Genomic DNA, 26,346 nt, shown 5'->3' with positions numbered 1-26,346 from the left:
GAAGAACATGACTGGCCTGCACATAGCCCTGACCTCAACCCCATCGAATACCTTTGGAATGAATTGGAATGCCGACCGCGAGTCAGGCCTAATCGCCCAACATGAGTGCCAGACCTCACTAATGCTCTTGTTGCTGAATGGAAGCAAGTCCCTGCAGCAATGTTCCAACGTCTAGTGGAAAGCCTTCCCAGAAGAGTCGAGGCTGTTATAGCAGCAAAGGGGGGACCAACTCCATATTAATGCCCATAATTTTGGAATGAGATGTTTGACGGGCAGGTGTCCACATACTTTTGGTCATGTAGTGTACATAAAAAAAATGCTTTATAAATTAGACCCAATACTTAAAATATACTTTAAAATGTCAGAGGGACTCAAATCGTACCGGTTTCGTGGAATGACCCCTTGATTGTGAGTAAAAGGCAACCTTTGTTGCGGTAAATGTGTTATTCCACAGCGCAACTTCTGCACTTAATTAAGAATTGTGGCCATGCAGCTCTCTGCTGCTAGAGGGACATACTGGTGGGCTTACTCATATGCACGTCGCACTGTACTTTAGTTCTTTCCCAACAGCTATTTTCGCAGTCTCTAGTCTCTCTCTGCTGTGTCCAACAGCATGTGAAGGAAAAGAAAGAAAGCTAGAATTTCTCCAACATAACAGGTAATTTAATTGATGAAAAACGCATGCTAGCTGGCTGCATATTTAAACAGACCGATCAGAATACCCAAGATTTTTTTCTCTTCAACGTTTTAGGACCAGTCTCTATTTGCTTTTACGGACATCTTTATATTGAAAGGTCCTGCTTGTAATTAAAACATTTTCCTGACATTAATAAATTTGACATTTATAGCTGTGCGTTCAAGGAGGAAGACTGTACAGTGTTTACGCAACTTTATTCCAAGGGACTAAGCGCTCAAAAAGACACCGCTATTTTCCTTTTCCTGCTCTTTCGTAAAGGGAAATTCAAGGCAAGCATGGAAGTTTGTAAAGGTCGTTTACTTGGTATCTCAGTCGCTGTTGCTCATGGATTTTTCTCGGGATCGTTGAACATTTTACTAAAATTTCTCATCACGACTTATAAATTCAACTACCTCACTCTCATCCAGTGCCTCACCAGCACGCTGGCGGCGATTACACTGGAGATACTGAGGAGACTGGGCAAAGTAGACATACCTCCGTTCAGTCTTCAACTAGCCAAAGTCTTCGGAGGTGTTTGTATTCTGTCCACATTACAGTCCACTCTAACACTATGGTCTCTCAGAGGACTGAGTCTACCCATGTATGTTGTTTTTAAACGGTGTCTACCGTTGGTCACCCTAGGCATCGGCGTGTGCTTTCTGAAGGACGGTATCCCGTCAGTGGGGGTCATAACGGCGGTGCTCATCACTACTGGAGGAACAGCTTTAGCTGGTAAAATTACACTTATTCAAATAACATTAACTTCTACTGATGCAGTTAGGTAAAGTAGAAACGAAACATTATAATTGATTCTAAATTGCCTAGTCATAGGTTGCATATTATGCAGTAAGTTTTGATGAGTGTGTATAGGCTTCAAACTACCGCATACCAGCAATAATCTATCCTAGAGCTAATATTACAAATACACGAATGGGGTTACTATAAAAATAAAAAATAAAATAAAAATTAAGTGATTACCACAGTTTTTTCTAGAAACGTCCCTTTGGTAAAGTATCCAGATGCAACTGTTCTCAATGTTGCTGCTACTGTGAGTAAAGTTCAGCACCATGCTCTGTCCCCTTTACACCATACATTTAACACACATCCTATCCAAATGAATCATATGGATAGAATGTGTGTTAAAGATGTGGCTCCACACGACTTTTTAATAATGTTCAGAGCCCTAAGCCATTGCATCATTATACCTTACAATAGGTTTCACCCCCCAAAAATTAATGTAATCACTATTTTTTGTTTTCTGTTCTTGTTTTTTTTGACACTGTGTCTGTGTTTACTCAGGGTCTGGTGACGTGATGGGTGACCCGTATGGCTACGTGACGGGCGTCCTGGCTGTGATCATCCACGCCTCCTACCTGGTCCTGATCCAGAAGACCAGCACAGACAGTGAATATGGCCCCCTCACGGCCCAGTACTCCATCGCCATCATGGCCTCCCCAGTTCTCTTAATCTGCTCCATTGTCAGCATGGACTCCATCAACATGTGGAGCTACACAGGCTGGAGTAACCCCTTCATCTCAGGCATCTTCTCCCTCTGCATAGTCATCGGCTGTGCCATGAACTTCACCACGCTACAATGCACCTACATCAACTCGGCTGTCACCACCAGCTTTGTGGGTGTGGTGAAGAGTATCGCCACCATCACAGTAGGCATGCTGGCCTTCAGCGACGTGGAGCCCACCAGCCTGTTTGTTGCCGGCGTGGTGGTCAACACGGTGGGCTCCATCACCTACTGCATCGTCAAGTACTTTGAGACCAGGAGGAAGACCCTCTACCAGGACCTGGAGGAGCAAAGCAAGGACGAGAGCCTGCCTGGACAGCCTTACATCGAGAAGAAGCCACCCAACGGAGACCTGGAGCCCCTGCCCAATGGTCACGGAGGGTCAGGCGGAGGATCGATTAAACAGGTCCCCACACAGGACCACCTCCTCAATGATCAGAGCCTCAGTGACTACCTACCTCCAGACACCAGCAACAGCATGGAGTCTGTAGATCTCCAGAGAGAGGCCTTCCATAACGAGAACCAGGCCAACCAGTCTGTGAGTGACAGTTACGTGGGGGTGTGGAGGTCCATCCGTAACCTGCAGTTCTTGAAGAAAGACAACTTAATAGATAATATGGAGGTGCAGAGCCCTTGATGGGGAATCTCTCTATTTTCAAAGGGTGCATGTTTTGTCAGTCATTTCTGTTTATGTTTTTTCTGTTTGTTTGTGAGACTGGTTGGACGTTGGGCACTGATTTAATGTTTTGAGATCCGTATTTTTCTCACGCACATGCATTTATGGAACAAGAAAGTATTTTTGAGAAGATGGAGTGTTTATATGAATTGGAAAAAATATACTGACTATTTATAAAAGCATTTATGTTTCAATGTTTTATATTGATTTATCAGTCATATTAATAACAGGTGAATAGTTGATGGTAAATTGCTAAAAATAGGGGTCAAAGACAACTAATACCATAGTAATGGAATACCACCTCAGCTTCCCCCAACCACTATTTTACAGTGTGGTAAACAAAATTAATGGTCTGTGTGACAGTGCATTGGGTAAGGTTGAAATTGATATGTAATTACATGTTATAGAAAGATTAATACCAGTTTTTGTATGATTCAATTTAGTTGCATGTAATGTTACTGCCGGTCCAGATTCGGTATGGTCCATGAATTGTGATATTTGGCAAGTGAAGAGCAATAGCAACCTCCATTTGCATGTACAATGCAAAGTACATAAAAATAAATGAAACTCTTCCACTGTGATGTTGGCCTCTTCTTATGATAAATCCATACAGTGAAATCCATGGTAAATGTTTTAGCCATATTGCCTTTCCATTGAGAAATATTTTTGAATTACCAACAATAGATAACTGTTGCGGTAAGGTTCACTTATCATCAACACAATATAGGCATACTGAAAATGTCTCCCTGGGGCAGATAGATATGAGGTAATTGTATTTGTGAGGAGATCATTATCAGTAGAGCATATAGATCCTTAATGTCAACATTAGATTGGAAAGAGACTAGAGAATGACTTCGATCCTACAGAACACATCACTTCTCTTATTGGCTCATTAGTCAAAGTAAACCACAACAATTCCCTCTGAGAAAGTCTCAACTGCTCTGGTGTAGAAAACGCAGCTATTTCATATCACACCCAAGGAGGATGCCTGTGTCGTGATTCAAGTAATACTGTATACATATCTGTAAGGTAATGCATTCTCCAACATGTTTTAGAACCCATCCTTATCTAAACGCATGCAGTGAGAGTGTGTTCTTCCAGAGTACCTGCAGGGAGAGGAGAGGGAGAAGTGTGAGCAATCTGTCCCCTCACCAACCAGAAAGAGAGAGGCCTGCAGTCAGCGTGTTAGCTGCAGGAAAATCCATCCCAAAGTGCCTTTGAAATGCTTCATTGGGACTCTGGAAGTACAGATAGACCAGGAACTATGAGTGCTGATAACAGAGGACTTCAAGAAACAGGAATAGAAAAAAATGCAACTTTGTAAAGGAAAAGGGGTTGGTTGGTGAGTTTGATCACATCCTCTCTTTTGGAAGGGGGAATGTAGATTAATTCAGTCAAATGTACAGGAAAGGAAACACCATGCACAAGTCTAAGTGGTTTTTTAATTAAACCGTATTCAAGATTGGATCTTATGCTGCATTCCAATATTTTCCTATTTTCAATGATGCTGTTATCCGGGTATTGTCTCTGTAGACCACTGATTGTGGAATCACAGTGATATTTAAACACCTCATTAACCATATCTGCATGGATGCTCCTAACTCCGTACAATCCATACCATGCAGCTACACTTTCTCATTTTGGCCTGCCCATCAACACAGCCTCTCCCTAATCCTCATCTATGTAATAGGGAAACTACTTTAATGAAATGTAATCTGTTTTGGAAACGTTCATTTCCATTTTCCGTTTTTGCTAGCACTTACAGTGCCTTCAGAAAGTATTCATACCCATTTACTTATTCCACATTTTGATGTGTTACAGCCCAAATTAAAAATGGACAAATAATTGTTTTAATGAAAACATGTATCTTTATCCATATTTTTGCTCATTTATAAAAAATGAAATGCAGAAAAATCTCATTTACATAAATATTCACACCCCTGAGTGAATACTTTGTAAAATCACCTTTGGCAGTGATTACAGCTGTGAGTCTTTCTGGGTAAGTCTCTAAGATCTTTCCACACCTGGATTGTACAACATTTGCACATTTTTCTTTTCAAAATTCTTCAAGCTCTGTCAAATTGGTTGTTGATCATTGCTAGACAACCATTTTCAGGTCTCTTCATAGAGTTTCAAGTAGATTTAAGTCTGTAAAACTGTATCTCGGCCACTCAGGAACATTCACTGTCTTCTTGGTAAGCAACTCCAGTGTAGATTTGGCCTTGTGTTTTAGGTTTTCGTCCGGCTGAAAGGTGAATTCATCTCCCAGTGTTTGGTGGAAAGCAGACTGAACCAGGTTTTCCTCTAGGATTTTGCCTGTACTTAGCTCCATTCTGTTTCTTTCTTATCGTGAAAAACTCCCCAGTCCTTAATGATTACAAGCATACCCATAACATGATGCAGCCACCACTATGCTTGAAAATATGAAGAGTGGTACTCAGGAATGTGTTGTATGGGATTTGCCCCAAAAATAATATAATATAATATAATACTTTGTATTCAGGACAAAAAGTTATTTGCTTTGCCACAGTTTTTGCAGTATTACTTTAGTGCCTTGTTGCAAACAGGATGCATGTTTTGGAATATGTTTTATTTTGTACAGGCTTCCTTCTTTCCTATCACAGCCATTAAACTTTGTAACTGTTTTAAAGTCACCATTGGCCTCATGGTGAAATCCCTGAGTGGTTTCCTTCCTCTCCGGCAATTGTGTTAGGAAGGATGCCTGTATCTTTGTAGCAACTGGCTGTATTGATACACAATCCAAAGTGTAATTAATACACCATGCTCAAAGGAATATTAAATGTCTTCTTTTTTTTTGTATCTACCAATAGGTGCCTGTCTTTGCGGGGCATTGGAAAACCTCCCTGGCCTTTGTGTTTGAATCTGTGTTTGAAATTCACTGCTCGACTGAGGGACCTTACAGATAATTGTATGTGTGGGGTACAGAGATGAGGTAGTCATTCAAAAATGCATTTTTTATTAATTTGTAAAAATGTCAAAAAACATAATTCCACTTTGACATTATGCGGTATTGTGTTTAGGCCAGTGACCAAAAAATCTATATTTAATCCATTTTAAATTAAGGCTGTAAAACAACAAAATGCAGAAAAAGTCAATCGTGTGAATACTTTCTGAAGGCACTGAATTAGCAAGTAATTTAAGAAATGCCATGGTGAAACAGGAAAAAGTCTTCCAGTCAGATGCACATTTATTTTAATATCGCTGAGCTTTCGGTCAGTTGAAATACAAGAGGGACACAACTGATTACCAGCTTAACCAAGTCTACAAGTGGACATACAGTATGAGGACCCCACGAAACAACATAACCCACCAAAGGGAAGCCATCCCCACCACCAATCGGACTTTGCGGCAGACAGTGACTTCCCAAGTGACTCAGACTCCAATCAGAGCGGCTATTACCACCAAGACCTCGGACACCAGAGATAAAAAAAAAGGGCAGACTGGGCACAGGAAAACGAGGAGGCGCAAGAAGAAACCACGCTCCCAGGATCAGGCCCTTCACCCGCCAACCGGCGGGGATGCTGTAATCAACTTATCTGATAAGGTAGTTACCACACATCAGCTGTCTGCCTTAAGTAAAGGCCTCTCTTTTGTCCCCACATGAAGCTAACTCTTTTGAAATAAAGACCGATCTTTGTAGCTACATTTTTTATAATCAAACTTAGGTATACAGTAGGTGGAGGAGAGGCACTCGAAGCGGCCTGCTGGTTCGACTTAGGAGGCGCGCACACCACCCACCGCTTCCAAGTATTCTACTTGCTAATGTTCAATCTTTGGTTAACAAGGTCGACGAACTACGGGCAAGGATTTCTTTCCAGAGAGACATCAATGCCTGTAACATACTCTGTTTCACGGAAACATGGCTCTCTTGGGATATTCTGTCGAAATCGGTCCAGCCAGATGCGTTCTCAGTTCATCATGCAGACAGGAATAAATATCTCTCCGGGAAGCAGAAGGGCGGAGGTGTGTGTTTCATGATTAACGACTCATGGTGTAATTGTAGTAACATACAGGAACTCAAGTCCTTCTTTTCACCCGACCTAGAATATCTCACTACAGACCCGGGTTCGATCCCAGGCTGTGTCACAACCGGACGTGACCGGGAGTCCTATAGGGCGGTGCACAATTGGCCCAGCGTCGTCCGGGTTAGGGGAGGGTTCTAGCGACTCCTTGTGGCGGGCCGGGCACCTGCAAGCTTATTTTGGTCGTCAGTTGAACTGTGTTTCCTCTGACACATTGGTGCGTCTGGCTTCCGGGTTAAGCGGGCGGGTGTTAAGAAGCACGGTTTGGCAAGTCATATTTCGGAGGACGCATGACTCGACCTTCGCCTCTCCCGAGCCCGTTGGGGAGTTGCAGCGATGAGACAAGATCGTAATTGGATCGCAATTGGATATCACGAAATTGGGGAGAAAAAGGCAGTAAAATAGAAAAAAACTAAAAACATTTCTAAAAACCTGTTTTTGCTTTGTCATTATGGGGTATTGTGTGTAGATTGATGAGGCAAACATTTTATTGAATCAATTTTAGAATAAGGCTGTAACGTAACAAAAGGTGGAAAAAGTCAAGGGGTCTGAATACTTTCCAAATGCACTGTATGCCTCAAGTATCAAATCTTTCCATTCACACCTTCTGTAGAATTGTGGAACATGACGTTTTAAACTATAATAATATTTTTCTGTCTAAACCGACTTATTCTCCAAAGGATGTGAGCCAAGATGAAAAACTAGCCATTCAGGAACTTGCTAAAGATACGCATTAAACCTGCCAATAAGGGAGGAGCTATAGTCGTTCAGAGGCTTATTGCCAGCTTGATGATGAACATTTCTATAGGAAACTCAGAACTGACCCTACATCTGACTTCCATACAACTATCTGACATTTGGTCTTAATCAGAACTGGATCTCTAAGCATGAATTTGACTACCTTCATTGCAAATTCCCTGTCATGCCTGTTCTATATACTACCTAAGATCCATAAGAGCCTATACAAACCTAAGGGCAGACCCATCGTTGCCAGTATTGACTCTCTTCTAGAGCCACTCTCCAACTTTGTTGATTCTTTCATTAAGCCTATTGTGCAAAAACTCTACAGATGTAATTAACAAATATCAGAACTGTCTAATCTCCATTTGATCTAGAGAGCCTCTACACAAATATCTCTCATGAAAAAGGCCTAGATGTACTGGGATATTACCGACAGGACCGTGACAGAGAAATGTCACCACCTACTGAATTCATCTGTGGACTGGCTTCTCTAGTTCTCAAGCTCAACTACTTTGCCTTTGAAAAACATTTTTCCTTCAAGTCAGTGGAGTTTATATGGGCTCCACCTTTGCCCCTAATTATGCTAATAAATATGTGGGCTATTTTGAGCAAAAGTTTATCTGTGATGAGACCAGGAACCCTTACTTCTCCAAGATCCTCAAATGGTTCAGGTATATTGATATTCCCTGTGTGTATTGGCACTGAACAAGAACTCCATGAATTCATTTCCTTTTTGAACAGTATGAACACTGACCTGAAGTTCTCTATTGAATAGAAGTTCTGAAACCATAGGTCTGGAAAAAGATAATGTTCAAGGCGTGATCACATGCAACACAAACATTTTGGATTTACATCCTATGCTGTGTTTGTGTACATGGGCAAGACATCCAGAAGATTGAAACAGAGAATAAGTGAACATAAGAGTTCTATAAGACGTAAGGAAGAAATGACCCTGTTGCTTGTCACTTTGTCCAGTGCTCTCACAGTGTGTCTTCTCTACAATTCTAGGGCATTGAGCAGGTGGAAGTGTAACCAAGACGACAAGACAACGACCGTAAACTGTGCCAGAGAGAACTCTTCTGGATTCATACTTTAGGCACCCTACAGCCGTTAGGACTTAATGAGGATTTTGATATGAGGGTCATGTTGTAATTGTAGCTCCCCTCCCTGGTATTAGGGTGTCCTGTATTCATGACGGCCCTAGTGGCCTGATACATCCCAGACAGGTTACCTTAACCTTTTCCTTTGTCTAGTTGTTTTCTAAATTTCTCCTGGTTCTACATATGTACATATAAAAGTATGTGGACACCCTTTCAAATTAATGGATTCAGCTATTTCAGCCACACCCGTTGCTGACAGGTATATAAAATCGAGCACACAGCCATGCAATCTCCATAGACAAACATTGGCAGTAGAATGGCCTCACTGAAGAGCTCAGTGACTTTCAACGTGGCACCGTCATAGGATGCCACTGTTCCAACAAGTCAGTTCGTCAAATTTCTGCCCTGCTAGAGCTGCCCCTGTCAACTGTAAGTGCTGTTATTGTGAAGTTGAAACGTCTAGGAGCAACAATGGCTCAGCTGTGAAATGGTAGGGCACACAAGCTCACACAACGGGAACGCGTAAACATCGTCTGTCCTCAGTTGCAACACTCACTACCGAGTTCCAAACTGCCTCTGGAAGCAATGTCAGCACAATAACTGTTCGTCGGGAGCTTAATGAAATGGGTTTCCATGGCCGAGCAGCCGCACACAAGCCTAAGATCACCATGCGCAATGCCAAGCTTTGGCTGGAGTGATATAAAGCTCGCCACCATTGGACTTTGGAGCAGTGGAAACGCGTTCTCTGGAGTGATGAATCACGCTTCACCATCTGACAGTCCGATGAATGAATCTGGGTTTGGCAGATGCCAGGAGAACGCTACCTGCCCAAATGCATAGTGCCAACTGTAAAGTTTGGTGGAGGAGGAATAATGGTCTGGGGCTGTTTTTCATGGTTCGGGCTAGGCCCCTTAGTTCCAGTGAAGGGAAATCTTAACGCTGCAGCAAACAATGACATTCTAGACGATCTGTGCTTCCAACTTTGTGGCAATAGTTTGGGGAAGGCCCTTTCCTGTTTCAGCATGACAATGCCGCCGTCCACAAATGGTTTGTCAAAATGGTTTGTCGAGATCGGTGTGGAAGAACTTCACTAGCCTGCACAGAGCCCTGAACTCAACCCCATTTGGGATGAATTGGAACGCTTACTGCGAGCCAGTTCTAATTGCCCAACATCAGTGCCCAACCTCACTAATGCTCTTGTGGCTTAATGGAAGCAAGTCCCTGCAGCAATGTTCCAACATCTAGTGGAAAGCCTTCCCAGAAGAGTGGAGGCTGTTATAGCAGCAAAGGAGGATCAACTCCATATTAATGCCCAGGATTTTGGAATGAGATATTCGATGAACAGGTGTCCACATACTTTTGGTCATGTAGTGTATATAACTTTGCGTTCTGAAAGTATTCAGTCGTAGATTTAGTGTATGTTTTCTTTATGTGTCCTTTTCTTTATTTTCTTTTGCCATTTTTCATCTTTATTGCTGTCTTTGAGAGTATGGGTTCTTTATTCTAACAACACATTCTCTGTGTACATGGGTTTTTGTTCTTGTAGAAATACATCTATAACATGTTCTGTTCTATCCTGTATTTCTATCTGATAGTATGACACCTTGTGGCCCTTTTGGGTACTTTAGATTACCACAGATTTCTGCAATTAACTCTGGCTGCTGTGTTGGCTTATTTGTCCCACTATTGTTTGTGGAGATATGCTCTGATGAAGATCGATTGACCAAAAGCTCAGCTATATTAAAATAAATATGCGTCTGACTGGAAGTGTGCAGAGACTTTTTCCTGTTTCTCCAGTTTTGCCTTTTACCTGCAGCACCTTCACAAATTAGCTTTGGGTGTGCGGTAGATTCTACGTATTATCTCCAAGAAATGCCATGGTAACATGGTAATTATACAGTAATAACCTGTCATGCAATGGAGCTTCACATTTGAACCCGTAGCTCATGAAAAGTGAATGCTACTATTATGCACTAAAAGATGTCATTTACCAGTTGATCAGACATTAAGGTTATTTGATACCAGAAATATACCATCAAAGTCACCCTTTTCAATATTTTATTTCAGTTTTCTCTGTTAAAGTTACATATTTTGACAGTTAGCATTGAGGCGAACGCAAAGGTAATGATCAGTTCACCAGCATATTTCTATTCACACAAATTAAACATCCCTCATGCATTACATTATTAATGGCATGATCACAATGGGGGGATTCATAGAACTCTCCTTGACAGTCTGCTGAGTGTGAATCATAACACTTCTCAAAATGTGATTCTGTTGACGCCTACTGGGAATATACTACCAAATTCAAAGGTATTCAATCCAGCAACAGCCATGATTCAAAGCTATTGTATGATGTCCCTTGTAAGGTCTTATGAGTCAGCTGCCATTGTCCCCATTCTGTGCTACCATACCACACAGTCAGCACAGTCCTACCTGGGACTAGAGCCCACAACCCTCTGATTTACACTAGGGAAGGTTCCAAGCTTTTTTATTGACTAGTCGAGAGATGTGATTTTGGAGTCACTTTTATTGTAAATAACAATATATCTTTCGAAAACACTTCTACAATAATGTGGATGCTACCATGATTACGGATAGTCCTGAATGAATCGTGAATAATGATGAGTGAGAAAGTTACAGAGGTACAAATATCATACCCCCCCAAAATGTGTCTTGGGGGTATGATATTTATGCAGTTATGCAGGCTTTTTTGTTCAAACCCAGTGCTACCCAGTGGCGACCCGGCATTCATGTTTTGAGCCCCACCTGTTTTTTGTTGTTGCCTGTTTTGCCTGTTATTTTGGCATTAATACGTGTCACATATCAGTTTGCAAACAATGTAAAAAATAATCTTTGAGTTAATAAAGCCACTTACAAACATGGTCTCTTTTTTGCTTTCTTGAGTTAGGCAGCCCCAAAATGCAGGTGTTTCAGCCTAGCTCAGTGCTTTCTGTGGTGGTGGGGCAGCCAGCGGAAAATACCGAGAGTAGGGGTTGGTAATGTTCTTTAGTTGCGCCATGATTGGCTCAGTGTTTTGTCACTCATGGAGACACTACGTCACCACAAAATCTACAGGGAGAGCTAGAAAGTTCAAGCCCCTTGGGTGCTGCCATAGATTTACCCTAGAAGTGCCCATCCAAGAAGGCTGAAGGTCATTGGCCACAGATAAAATGACATCAAATCATGTTATATCTACCGTAGCTTTGATTGGACTGATCATGTCAACATCATACTTTCAAAATCTTGGCTAGCAAGCTAGACAAGCAGTCATCATCATGAATCAAGTCGACAATATACTGGCAAATCCTTTTCAATCCTTGTCATATGAAGATAAATTATAGATAAAACGTATTGGTGCTCATCGGCCATTAGACATAAACATTACACAACAAGTTGGAAATCGCAGTTTCAACAATGAGTGGGTTGGACGGAATCAGTGGCTAACTGCAAGCATTGCAAAGCAATCACTAGCCTGCTATTCAGTGGAGAGGGTGTGTGGTCCAAGTCTGGGTTTAATGCTCTCTTTTCCAAGCTAAAAAGGATAAACATTCACATGCAACACCATGGGTCTGTCACGTTCGTTGTATAAAGGATCGGACCAAGGTGCAGCGTGGTATGCGTACATAGTCGTTTATTTTAATAAACACTGACAAAATAACAAAATCCAACAGAACGTGAAGTTCAAGAGGCTAAACATCAGACAAGCCAAACAGAAACAAGATCCCACAACTAAGGTAGGTAACATGGCTGCCTAAGTATGATCCCCAATCAGAGACAACGACCGACAGCTGCCTCTGATTGGAACCACACCCGGCCAACATAGAAATATATAAATTAGATTTCACACCCTGACCCCCTCCCCCCCAAAGGTGCGGACTCCGGCCGCAAAACCTGACTCATTAGGGGAGGGTCCGGGTGGGCATCTAGCCTCGGTGGTGGCTCCGGCTTCGGACGTGACGCAGGCAGTAAACTCTTCTCCCATCCTGCCTCCCCTTTGCACGCCCGGTCCGGTCTGGACCCCGGCGCGATGCTCCCCCTCTCAGTCCTCCCACAATGCACCAAGCCCTGTCTGGACCCTGGTGTGGGAGCCCTCGACCCTGGAGAGGGGCTGACGTCTGGTCCCGGCCCAGCAGTCCTCCCGCGATGCACCAAGTCCTGTCTTGACCCTGGTGTGGGAGACCCCGACCCTGGAGAGGGGTTGACATCTGGCTCCGGCTCGGACCCCGGTGGAGCGGATGGCTCCGGCATGGGGGAAGGGTAGACGACCGGACCCGGACTGGGCACCGGTGAAGCGGACTGCCCCGGCTCTGGTAGGGAGCAGATAACCGGAGCTGCACTAGGCACCGGTGGAGCGGACTGATCTGGCACTGGAGTGAAGCAGCTGACCGGAGCTGGACTGGGCACCGGTGGAGCGGACTACTCTGGCACTGGAGTGGAGCAGCTGACCGGAGCTGGACTAGGCACCGGTGGTGCGGACTGCTCTGGCACTGGAGTGAAGCAGCTGACCGGAGCTGGACTAGGCACCGGTGGCGCAGACTGCTCTAGCACTGGAGTGGAGCAGCTGACCGGAGCTGGACTAGGCAACGGTGGTGCGGACTGCTCTGGCACTGGAGTGGAGCAGCTGACCAGAGCTGGACTCTCTGGACTGCAGACCATCGCAGGAGGCTCCGGGCCATGGATCATCACTGGAGGCTTCGTGCCATGGATCATCACTGGAGGCTTCGTGCCATGGACCATCACTGGAGGCTTCGGGCCATGGATCATCACTGGAGGCTTCGTGCCATGGACCATCACTGGAGGCTTCGGGCCATGGATCATCACTGGAGGCTTCGTGCCATGGATCATCACTGGAGGCTTCGTGCCATGGATCATCACTGGAGGCTTCGTGCCATGGATCGGAGCTGGAGGCTTCGGGCCATGGATCATCACTGGAGGCTTCGTGCCATGGATCATCACTGGAGGCTTCGTGCCATGGATCATTACTGGAGGCTTCGTGCCAGTGCGGGGCGCTGGCACAGGACGCATTGGGCTGTGGACACGCACCACTGGTTTGGTGCGAGGAGCAGGCACGGGCCGTACCAGGCTGGGGACACGCACCACTGGTTTGGTGCGAGGAGCAGGTACGGGCCATACCGGACTGGAGACACGCACCACTGGTTTAGGGCGAGGAGCAGATACGGGGCGCACCGGGCTGGGGACACGCACCACTGGTTTGGTGCGAGGAGCAGGTATGGGCAGTACCGGACTGGAGACACGCACCACTGGTTTGGTGCGAGGAGCAGGCACCGGGCTGGAGACACGCACCACTGGTTTGGTGCGAGGAGCAGGCACGGCCCGTACCAGGCTGGGGACACGCACCACTGGTTTGGTGCGAGGAGCAGGTACGGGCCATACCGGTCTGTGAAGGCGCACTGGCGGCACAGTTCGTAAAGCCGGCGCATAGCCTGGTGCCTGTACGGTCACACGCTCCTCAAAGCGAGTGCAGGGAGTTGGCTCCGCCAGCCTCTGCTCTCAGGACCGAGCTCTCTGCTGCTGGAGGGTTAACTCCTCTCTCAGCTCCTCCTGTTGCCTGGCCAGCTCCTCTCTCTGTGCATCCACTGACTCCTTCTCCCTGTGGGCCTCCTGCAGCGCCTCCTTCTGAACTCTTAACTAACATCTCCCGTAAGGCGGTGGTCTCTGAGGAGCGATGGGGTGAGGTTGTGTTCCTCTAGATTGAGGTTGTGTTCCTCTAAGCGGGGAGGTAAGCTTGGCTTCTTCTTTATATGTGTCGAGTAAAGCTTAAACCATGCATTTAGATTGTCGGTCGGTATTGTAGTTAGGTATTGTAGGTAGTTTATCCAGGTAGTTATTGTAGGTAGTTATTGTAGGTAAGTATTGTAGTGTATTCGACTGAGCCTGGTGAAGCACGAGGCTAGCTAGCTAACCCACTACCTGGACCATTAAAGCTAGCTAGCTAGCGGGTAGCAACACCGCAGCCACTGCTTAAACCATGCATTTAGATTGTAGGTAGGTATTGTAGTTAGGTATTGTAGGTAGTTTATCCAGGTAGTTATTGTAGGTAAGTATTGTAGTGTATTCGACTGAGCCCGGTGAAGCACGAGGCTAGCTAGCTAACCCACTACCTGGACCATTAAAGCTAGCTAGCTAGCGGGTAGCAACATCGCAGCCACTGCTAGCTGGCCAACTATACCAGCTAGCAGTACTGTAGCAACTAAATACATTTCAACGGAACGATTTGATTAGTGTAAAGTTAGCTAGCTACATAGTTGTCTTGGTATCAAAGACAAAGGTGTAGTATAGAGAAACTATCGAGGTTAGCTAGCCAGCTACATTTTCAAACAGTCAACACCGCAGCCACTGCTAGCTAGCCAACATTACCAGCTAGCAGTACTGTATCATTTTAGTCATTGAGAATTTTGCAACGTAAGCTTCACTTTCTGAACATTCGAGATGCGTAGTCCACTTGTGTAGCTGGCATGACTGACTTTGTGCTAGCTAGCCAACGTTTAATTACTTCTGCGTTATGAAAGGAACTAGACACGGACATGAATGATCCATTGGTAATTTGTTGTAACCAAGTATTGGTGCTAAACCGTGTGTTATTGGATGCTAGCATGCTAGTTAGCTATGGCGTCATAGGATACGGTGCCCTGGGCGGTTTTCACAGAAGAATACTGTACCAAGTTAGCTAGCTGAATAAACTAAGTTAGTCTATTCCTGGAAACATTGAACTACTGTAGATTACAGCAATTATAATTTCTAAAGTGGAAGTTGGAAGAGTTGTATTTGAGTGTTTCAGTGAAAGGTTAGTGAGGGAGGCCTCGTTTCCCCAGATGTTAAGTTAATTTCATTCCGATCTCCTTTGCATTAGTGTAGCCTTTTCTGTAGCCTGTCAACTATGTGTCTGTCTATCCCTGTTCTCTCCTCTCCGCACAGGCCATAAAAACGCCTCACACCGCGTGGCTGCTGCCTCTCTAACCTGGTGGTCCCTGCACGCACGACCCACGTGGAGTTCCAGGTCTCCGGCAGCCTCTGGAACTGCCGTTCTGCGGTCAACAAGGCAGAGTTCATCTCAGCCTATGGTACCCTCCAGTCCCTCGACTTCTTGGCGCTGACGCAAACATGGATTACCACAGAAAACACTGCTACTCCTACTGCTCTCTCCTCGTCTGACCATGTGTTCTCGCATACCCCGAGAGCATCTGGTCAGCGGGGCGGTGGCACAGGAATCCTCATCTCTCCCAAGTGGACATTCTCTCTTTCTCCCCTGACCCATCTGTCTATCTCCTCATTTGAATTCCATGCTGTCACAGTCACTAGCCCATTCAAGCTTAACATCCTTATCATTTATCGCCCTCCAGGTTCCCTTGGAGAGTTCATCAATGAGCTTGATGCCTTGATAAGTTCCTTTCCTGAGGATGGCTCACCCCTCACAGTTCTGGGTGACCTTAACCTCCCTACGTCTACCTTTGACTCATTTCTCTCTGCCTCCTTCTTTCCACTCCTCTCCTCTTTTGACCTCACCCTCTCACCGTCTCCCCCTACTCACAAGGCAGGCAATACACTTGACCTCATCTTTACTAGATGCTGTTCTTCTACTAATCTCACTGCAACTCCCCTCCAAGTCTCCGACCACTACTTTGTATCCTTTTCTCTCTCGCTCTCCTCCAACACTACTCACTCTGCCCCTACTCAGATGGTAATGCGCCGTCGCGACCTTCGCTCTCTCTCTCCCGCTACTCTCTCCTCTTCCATCCTATTATCTCTTCCCTCTGCTCAATCCTTCTCCCTCCAATCTCCTGATTCTGCCTCCTCAACCCTCCTCTCCTCCCTTTCTGCATCTTTTGACTCTCTATGTCCCTTATCCTCCCGGCCGGCTCGGTCCTCCACTCCTGCTCCGTGGCTTGACGACTCATTGCGAGCTCACAGAACAGGGCTCCGGGCAGCCGAGTGGAAATGGAGGAAAACTAGACTCCCTGCCAACCTGTCATCTTTTCACTCCCTCCTCTCGACATTTTCTTCCTCTGTTTCTGCTGCTAAAGCCACATTCTACCACTAAATTTCAAGCCTCTGCCTCTAACTCTAGGAAGCTCTTTGCCACCTTCTCCTCCCTGCTGAATCCTCCTCCTCCTCCCCCTCCCTCCTCCCTCTCTGTGGATGACTTCGTCAACCATTTTGAAAAGAAGGTTGACGACATCCGATCCTCATTTATTAAGTCAAATGACACCGCTGGTCCTGCTCACACTGCCCTACCTTATGCTTTGACTTCTTTCTCCCCTCTCTCTCCAGATGAAATCTTGCGACTTGTGACGGCCGGCCGCCCAACAACCTGCCCGCTTGACCCTATCCCCTCCTCTCTTCTCCAGACCATTTCCGGAGACCTTCTCCCTTACCTCACCTCGCTCATCAACACATCCTTGACCACTGGCTATGTCCCTTCCGTCTTCAAGCGAGCGAGAGTTGCACCCCTTCTCAAAGAACCTACACTCGATCCCTCCGATGTCAACAACTACAGACCAGTATCCCTTATTTTTTTTCTCTCCAAAACTCTTGAGCGTGCCGTCTTTAGCCAACTCTCTTGTTATCTCTCTCAGAATGACCTTCTTGATCCAAACCAGTCAGGTTTCAAGACTGGTCATTCAACTGAGACTGCTCTTCTCTGTGTCACGGAGGCTCTCCGCACTGCTAAAGCTAACTCTCTCTCCTCTGCTCATCCTTCTAGACCTATCTGCTGCCTTTGATACTGTGAACCATCAGATCCTCCTCTCCACCCTCTCCGAGTTGGGCATCTCTGGCGCGGCTCACTCTTGGATTAAGTCCTACCTCACAGGTCGCTCCTACCAGGTGGCGTGGCGAGAATCTGTCTCCGCACCACGTGCTCTCACCACTGGTGTCCCCCAGGGCTCAGTTCTAGGCCCTATCCTATTCTCTCTATACACCAAGTCACTTGGCTCTGTCATATCCTCACATGGTCTCTCCTATCATTGCTACGCAGACGACACACAATTCATCTTCTCCTTTCCCCCTTCTGATAACCAGGTGGCGAATCGCATCTCTGCATGTCTGGCAGACATATCAGTGTGGATGACGGATCACCACCTCAAGCTGAACCTCGGCAAGACGGAGCTGCTCTTCCTCCCGGGGAAGGACTGCCCGCTCCATGATCTCGCCATCACGGTTGACAACTCCATTGTGTCCTCCTCCCAGAATGCAATGAACCTTGGCGTGACCCTGGACAACACCCTGTCGTTCTCCGCTAACATCAAAGCGGTGACCCGATCCTGTAGGTTCATGCTCTACAACATTCGCAGTGTACGACCCTACCTTACACAGGAAGCGGCACAGGTCCTAATCCAGGCACTTGTCATCTCCCGTCTGGATTACTGCAACTCGCTGTTGGCTGGGCTCCCTGCCTGTGCCATTAAACCCCTATAACTCATCCAGAACGCTGCAGCCCGTCTGGTGTTCAACCTTCCCAAGTTCTCTCACGTCACCCCGCTCCTCCTCACACTCCACTGACTTCCAGTTGAAGCCCGCATCTGCTACAAGATCATGGTGCTTGCCTACGGAGCTGTGAGGGGAACGGCACCTCCGTACCTTCAGGCTCTGATCAGTCCCTACACCCAAACAAGGGCATTGCGTTCATCCACCTCTGGCCTGCTGGCCCCCCTACCTCTGCGGAAGCACAGTTCCCGCTCAGCCCAGTCAAAACTGTTCGCTGCTCTGGCACCCCAATGGTGGAACAAGCTCCCTCACGACGCCAGGACAGCGGAGTCACTCATCACCTTGCGGAGTCACTTGAAACCCCACCTCTTTAAGGAATACCTGGGATAGGATAAAATAAATCATTCTACCCTCCCCCTACCCCCCCCCAAAAAATTAAAAATAATAATAATAATAATAATAATAATAATAATAATAATAATAATAATAATAATTGATATATTGTAAAGTGGTTGTCCCATTGTGTCACACCCTGGCTCTGGGACTCATTATGTTGAGCCAGGGTGTGTTCATTTCTATGTGTGTATTTCTGTGTTGGTGTTCATTCTAGTTTGTTGTATTCTATGTTTGCCTGAGTGACTCCCAATCAGAGGCAACGAGTGTCAGCTGTTGGCTGGTTGTCTCTGATTGGGAGCCATATTTAACTGTATGTTTTCCCTTTGTGGTTGTGGGTTTTTGTTCCGTGTTCGGTCATTGATACCGTGGACGTCACGAGTCGTGTTTTGTTTTGTATTTTGATGCTTTAACTAATTAAAGTATGTTTGTTCATCACGCTGCGCCTTGGTCTACTCCTTACCTCGATCGTGACAGAAAAACCCACCATGCAACGACCAAGCAGCGTGTCCAGGGGCAGCCCTTGGGGTGGACATGGGAGGAAGCGCCGGGAAAGGCCCTGGCGAAAGAGGAGCAGCGTGTCCAGGAGCAGGCAGCCTGGACATGGGAGGAGATATTGGACGGTAAAGGGTCCTGGACTTGGGGGGAAATCCTGGCCGGGATGGATCGCCGGCCATGGAGTGAGACAGTGGAGAGGCGACGGAGAGAGGAGCAACGGCGTGATCAGGGTCGTCGTCGGACGGTCGTGAGGCAACCCCAGAAAATTTTTAGGGGGGGGCACACGGCATGGACGACGGGGCTGACGGAGGAGAAAAGGGGGCGGATCCAGAAGGCCACCAGGCCAGGGGTTCACCGCCCTGTACGTCCTGTGCGGATGCCTCACACAGAGTGTGTGAGGGTAGGCATTCAGCCAGGACGGGTGGTGGCCGCTCTTCACTCCAGGCCTCCTATCCGTCTCCACAGCCCGGTTCGGCCTGTCCCTGCTCCACGCACCAAGCCTACGGTGTGCGTCGCCAGCCCAGCCCGGCCTGTCTCTGCTCCACGCACCAAGCCTACGGTGTGCGTCGCCAGCCCAGTCCGGCCTGTCCCTGCTCCACGCACCAAGCCTACGGTGTGCGTCGACAGCCCAGCCCGGCCTGTTCCTGCTCTACGCACCAAGCCTACGGTGTGCGTCGCCAGCCCGACCCGGCCTGTTCCTGCCACTCGCACCAAACCTACGGTGCGCGTCGCCAGCCCGGTCCGGCCTGTTCCTGCCACCCGCACCAAGTCTACGGTGCGCGTCGCCAGCCCGACCCGGCCTGTTCCTGCCACTCGCACCAAACCTACGGTGCGCGTCGCCAGCCCGGTCCGGCCTGTTCCTGCCACCCGCACCAAGTCTACGGTGCGCGTCGCCAGCCCGACCCGGCCTGTTCCTGCCACCCGCACCAAGTCTACGGTGCGCGTCGCCAGCCCGACCCGGCCTGTTCCTGCCACTCGCACCAAACCTACGGTGCGCGTCGCCAGCCCGGTCCGGCCTGTTCCTGCCACCCGCACCAAGTCTACGGTGCGCGTCGCCAGCCCGACCCGGCCTGTTCCTGCCACTCGCACCAAACCTACGGTGCGCGTCGCCAGCCCGGTCCGGCCTGTTCCTGCCACTCGCACTAAGCCAGGGGTGCGAGAAGTCAGCCTGGTAAGGCCCGTTCCTTCTCCACGCACCAAGCCAGGGGTGCGAGTCGTCAGCCTGGTAAGGCCCGTTCCTCCTCCACGCACCAAGCCAGGGGTGCGCGTCGTCAGCCTGGTAAGGCCCGTTCCTCCTCCACGCACCAAGCCAGGGGTGCGAGTCGACAGCCTGGTAAGGATCGCTCCTGTTAAGTCCAGTCCTGCTCCAGCCGGCGGGGCCAGACTGGACCAGGGGCACTATGGGGGGTGTATTGGAGGGTGGTGGTCAAGGCCGGAGCCAGAACCGCCGCCGAGGAGGTATGCCCGCCCAGCCCTCCCCTGGTTTGTTTAGTTGAGGCGCGGTCGCAGTCCGCGCCTTTAGGGGGGGGTACTGTCACACCCTGGCTCTGGGACTCATTATGTTGAGCCAGGGTGTGTTCATTTCTATGTGTGTATTTCTGTGTTGGTGTTCATTCTAGTTTGTTGTATTCTATGTTTGCCTGAGTGACTCCCAATCAGAGGCAACGAGTGTCAGCTGTTGGCTGGTTGTCTCTGCTTGGGAGCCATATTTAACTGTGTTTTCCCTTTGTGGTTGTGGGTTTTTGTTCCGTGTTCGGTCATTGATACCGTGGACGTCACGAGTCGTGTTTTGTTTTGTATTTTGATGCTTTAACTAATTAAAGTATGTTTGTTCATCACGCTGCGCCTTGGTCTACTCCTTACCTCGATCGTGACACATTGGCTATCATAAGGTGAATGCACCAATTTGTAAGTCGCTCTGGATAAGAGTGTCTGCTAAATTACGAAAATGTAAATGTAATGTAAAAATGTCTCCTCTCTCAGAGTACTGAGCTGAACCACCCCGTGTGCCCCCCCAAAACATTTTCTTGGGGCTGCCTCTCGGGCTTCCTTCGTGATCGGGACCTTTTGAGTCGCCGTTTATCCTTTCCTGCCTGGGCTTCTTCCTTCGTCCAGGGTCCCTTACCGGCCAATATCTCCTCCCATGTCCAGAATGTTTTCCCCACCTGTGTCCAGCATGTCTGCTCCTCCTGGCCACGCTGCTTGGTCCGTTGGTGGTGGGATCTTCTGTCACATTCGTTGTATAAAGGATCGGATCAAGGTGCAGCGTGGTATGCGTACATAATTGTTTATTTTAATAAACACCGACAAAATAACAAAATCCAACAGAATGTGAAGTTCAAGAGGCTTAACATCAAACAAGCCAAACAGAAACAAGATCCCACAACTAAGGTAGGCAACATGGCTGCCTAAGTATGATCCCCAATCAGAGACAACGACCGACAGCTGCCTCTGATTGGGAACCACACCCGGCCAACATAGAAATATATAAATTAGATTTCACACCTTGATCAACCCAACTAGAGATCTCAATGTCAGGGCGTGACAGGGTCAGAAAAAGTTGAATACATTGACCATGCTGCCAATCCAGCAAGACTTCTGCCATGTTCAAAACAACTGGAAACTCGGAACATGGAAAACTCAGACTTCAGTGAGTTCAAGACCACTGAGAACTCCGAAAAAAACGAGCTCCAACTGGGAAGCTGCGTTTTGAACGGTCATCCAACTCGGAATTCCAAGTCGGGAACTCGGGCCTCTTTCTAGAGCTATAATAAATAATAATAATATGCCATTTAGCAGACGCTTTTATCCAAAGCGACTTACAGTCATGTGTGCATACATTTTCACGTATGGGTGGTCCCGGGGATCGAACCCACTACCCTGGCGTTACAAGCGCCATGCTCTACCAATTGAGCTACAGAGGACGATGTGTTGTGTAATGCTGCCTAGAGCTCTGACCTGAAGATCATTGATGTCATTATTCGACCTTGTTTATTTCAGAGTTCCCAGTCGTCTTGAAAGCACGAGAAATACAGAAATGCCAGACTTTGATGACAAAGTTTGATGACATAATTTCCACACAAGAAGGACCGACGCACCACCTTCCTGTTCAAGTGAGCACAGCACAACAAGGTGAGTCCAAAAATGTATTGTATGCTGCTGCATAAATGATGTAATGTGCCAGGGAGATATGTATACTGTAGCTAAGAAAGTAATACTAAGTGTGTGTTGTGTAGTAAGCTGTTAGTAGCCCATGTGCCTCACCCTAACAATTTGGTCCCTTTCTCCCTCATAACTTAGCCTACTGTTCTGACTTGGTGGTGCACTTGTAGCCTATAGCCTGTTTTAGATAAATGTCATCATCGGATATTGTAAGAGCTTCCATTGTCTGCTTATATGCCCCCTTTATTTATCCTATGGTTCTGACTTGGTGTACAGGGAGAATACTGTAAGAACGGCCCATGTTCTGAATTCTGGTGCTGTACATTTCAAAAGTGCAAATAGTTATGTTGACTACATCTGTCTTAGCTCGCTCAAAAATGTCTTCATCCAAACTACAGATTGCCTCTTACCTGCTCATCATTCCCTTATGCCATAGTTTGTACATCTCAATTGTCAGTAGAAACCACATTTGTTTAAGCAAGTCATCCATATCAGTTATATATTTTTTAAAGGCAGTAAATGAGGCTGAATGAACTGTTTCGCTGCCAGACAAGGCTCCACTGATAGCCAGGTGTAGCGGTGGAAAGGATTCACTCCATGGTACTGAAAAGAAAGCTCTGCTGTTGGGACAGCTTTATATAGGCCCTAGCACTTTGTGAGCACTGTTTGTCACCGTTATAGTGCAATTAATGTGTTGTTTAGTGTTGTGTTGTGTAGTGGCTTTGCTGGCATGCATTTTTTTTGGGGGGGGAGTTTGCCCCACCAAGATTTACATGCTAAAATCACCACTGGTGCTACCACACCTGATTCTACTACTCAGCTGTTCATCAAGACCTCAGTTGTTCATCGAGACCATGAATAGTAGAATCAGGTGTGGTAGAACTGAGATTGAACAAAAAAGCCTACATACAGCGCATTCGGAAAGTATTCAGACCCCTTCACTTTTTCCACATTTTGTTACGTTACAGCCTTATTCTAAAATGTATTAAATAAATAAAATCCTCATCAATCTACACACAATACCCCATAATGACAAAGTGAAAACAGGTTTTTAGAAATGTTAGCACATTTATTAAAAATTAAAAACAGAAATAACTTATTTACATAAGTGTGCAGACATATAAGACTCGAAATTGAGCTCAGGTGCATCCTGTTTCCATTGATCATCCTTGAGATGTTTCTACAACTTGATTGGAGTCAACCTGTGGTAAATTCAATTGATTGGACATGATTTGGAAAGGCACACACCTGTCTATATAAGGTCCCATAGTTGACAGTGCATGTCAGAGCAAAAACCAAGCCATGAGGTTGAAGGAATTGTCTGTAGAGCTCCGAGACAGGATTGTGTCGAGTCACAGATCTGGGGAAGGGTACCAAAAAATGTCTGCAATATTGAAGGTCCCCAAGAACACAGTGGCCTCCATCATTCTTAAATGGAAGAAGTTTGAACCACCAAGACTCTTCCTAGAGCTGGCCGCCCGGCCAAACTGTGCAATCAGGGGAGAAGGTCCCTGGTCAGGGAGGTGACCAAGAACCCGATGGTCACTCTGACAGAGCTCTAGAGATCCTCTGTGGAGATGGGAGAACCTTCCAGCACTCCAGCTATCAGGCCTTTATGGTAGAGTGGCCAGACGGAAGCCACTCCTCAGGAAAGGGCACATGACAGCCCGCTTGTAGTTTTCCAAAAGGCACCTAAAGGACTCTCAGACCATGAGAAACAAGATTATCTGGTCTGATGAAACCAAGAATGAACTCTTTGGCCTGAATGACAAGCGTCACGTCTGGAGAAAACCTGGCACCATCCCTACGATGAAGCATAGTGGTGGCAGCATCATGCTGTGGGGATGTTTTTCAGCGGCAGGGACTGGGAGACTAGTCATGATCAAGGGAAAGATGAACGGAGCAAAGTACAGAGAGATCCTTGATGAAAACCTGCTGCAGAGCACTCAGGACCTCGGACTGGGGCGAAGGTTCACCTTCCAACAGGACAACGACCCTAAGCACACAGCCAAGACAACACAGGAGTGGCTTCGGGACAAGTCTCTGAATGTCTTTGAGTGGCCCAGCCAGAGCCCGGACTTGAACCCAATCGAACATCTCTGGAGAGACCTGAAAATAGCTGTGCGGCGACGCTCCCCATCCAACCTGACAGAGCTCAGGACTCTATCAGAGAAGAATGGATCTGCAGAGAAGAATGGGAGAAACTCCCCAAATACAGGTGTGCCAAGGCTCGAGGCTGCAATCACTGCTAAGGTTCTTCAACAAAGTATTGCGTAAGCAATCTGAATACTTACGTAAATGTATATTTTTGTATATTTTTTATGTTTCTAAACATCTGTTTTTGCTTTGTCAATATGGGGTATTGCGTGTAGATTTATGAGGGAAAAAAACAATTTCATCCATTTTAGAACAATGCTGTAATGTAACAAAATGTGGAAAAAATGAAGGGGTCTGAATACTTTCCAAATGCACTGTAAACCTGTAGCTTGTCAAGAGCAATTGTGCCCATCACTGAATTGTATTTACAAAGTTGACTATATCTGAAGTATTGTGAATTTTATACGTAGTGATAACTCACCTTTGTTTACAGGTCATGTTGTACTAGGCCTTTCTTCAGTAAACTTTAAGGTGCATTTTCATGTAAATAGTTAATGGGTACATGTCAATTATTTGGTTTGAATCCTAAGCAACCTGCCTACTCATAGTTTGAAGTACAATACCAACATAGCTACTGTAGTAGGTCAAAGCTGTGTGCTGGAAAACCTTGGTACAGCATGGGTGGAATAGGCATTGTGGTGCTCATGTGAATTTCCGACAGACCAATGCATATTCTCACAGAATTTTTGTTTTGTTTTGTTTTAATAGTCCCAAGCTCTCGTAGTCTGGCCTATAGATCATCCATCATCATTAGGCCGTGCTTCGTCCATAGCCGTCTATTACCCAGTTCTGCTGCAAATATGGGTTTCCTTTACAGAGGAGCACAAAGTGATAGACTGGAATCATGAATCTCTGATATGATCATTCACCAACCATAAAACCTAGTTCCCGATAATGAAAGGGCTTTGGAGCGGTCATGTGATAGATCCAGCTCAGACCTGTATATTACCCCATGGATCTGACTGGGAGGATGACAGACTTGGAAGCTTGGAGTGGGAAGATTTGTTGAAGGCTTTCCTGGCCATTAACGCAGTTGTCTCCTCAGGTGCACAAGGCAATTGAGCAGAATATATGTCTGGTCTCAGCACTGTTTTCAATATCACCCCACTCACCCCTCATTTGTGCAAAATAAGCAATATGACTTAAACAGACAAGCGCTCCTTTGTCTTCGTCTTCCTCAGAAGAGTGAGGCTGGCTGTCAGAGGAGGGAAAGAACTCAGTGAATGAGGGAGAGTGTGAGGACTTTACTTTGATGGTGTTTGCGGTGCGTGGCCCACATGGAAATACAGCCTACAGGTTTGAGCTGTCTTCGCTCGGTGTAATGCTGCATATCCACATTTGCCAGGCTTACGAGATTTAAATACAGCAGAGCTTGTATAGGAACTTGCTAGGTTTTTCTTTAAGAAGCATATGAATGATGTTTTTTGCCAAAGTAAAATGAATGCTCAAAGAGAAAGAAATACAACCTGTGTTTGAAAATGAAACATTGAGTGTGGCCAGAGAAAGTGAGATAAGCTTGCCTTAAGCTATCCCGTTTGTACAGTAATTACACTTCTGTACAGAGCATGAAACTGTCTCTCAGAAGTGCACCTTCCAAATCAATATCTTCCAATTCACAGTCAGTACAGATGGATAGACTGCAGATGTGCTGTTATAGGAAAAGGGCTCCATCTAGTGTACCTATGATTCTGTTTTTATGATATAAGATATGAAGTTGAGGGCACTGATGTGTACAGTAGGCCTGCATTACATGTCTTTTTTTTATATCACCACTGGGCTAGTGCTGGCCAAAAACTCAGTCTTGAAGACTTGAGAGATCTTTCATATTTAATCTGTTCCGTTTTCAAGAATGTCTGAATCATGAGGATAAAATACTAACATCCACTTAGCTCCTCTTTTCTGAATCCTGATTGGTCCATTTTGAGCAACTAAAA

The 26,346-nt window shown here is 46.4% G+C and overlaps 1 protein-coding gene across 1 annotated transcript; it reads left to right on the top strand.

Moving 5' to 3' along the window:
• Positions 1-972: 972 nt before the first annotated feature.
• Positions 973-2,832, top strand: LOC311108250 (solute carrier family 35 member D3-like; the record flags this gene model as incomplete). The annotated part of the gene is made up of 2 exons (XM_084150871.1): positions 973-1,408; positions 1,976-2,832. 2 exons carry the CDS (start codon positions 973-975, stop codon positions 2,830-2,832), a joined length of 1,293 nt encoding a protein of 430 aa, XP_084006997.1.
• Positions 2,833-26,346: the final 23,514 nt, after the last annotated feature.

The sequence above is a fragment of the Coregonus lavaretus genome, assembly GCF_964263955.1.
Source record: "Coregonus lavaretus genome assembly, chromosome: 33".
NCBI classification, from domain to species: Eukaryota; Metazoa; Chordata; class Actinopteri; order Salmoniformes; family Salmonidae; genus Coregonus; species Coregonus lavaretus.
The sequence above is the reverse complement of the archived record's forward strand: the minus strand, read 5'-3'. Positions and strand labels throughout refer to the sequence as shown.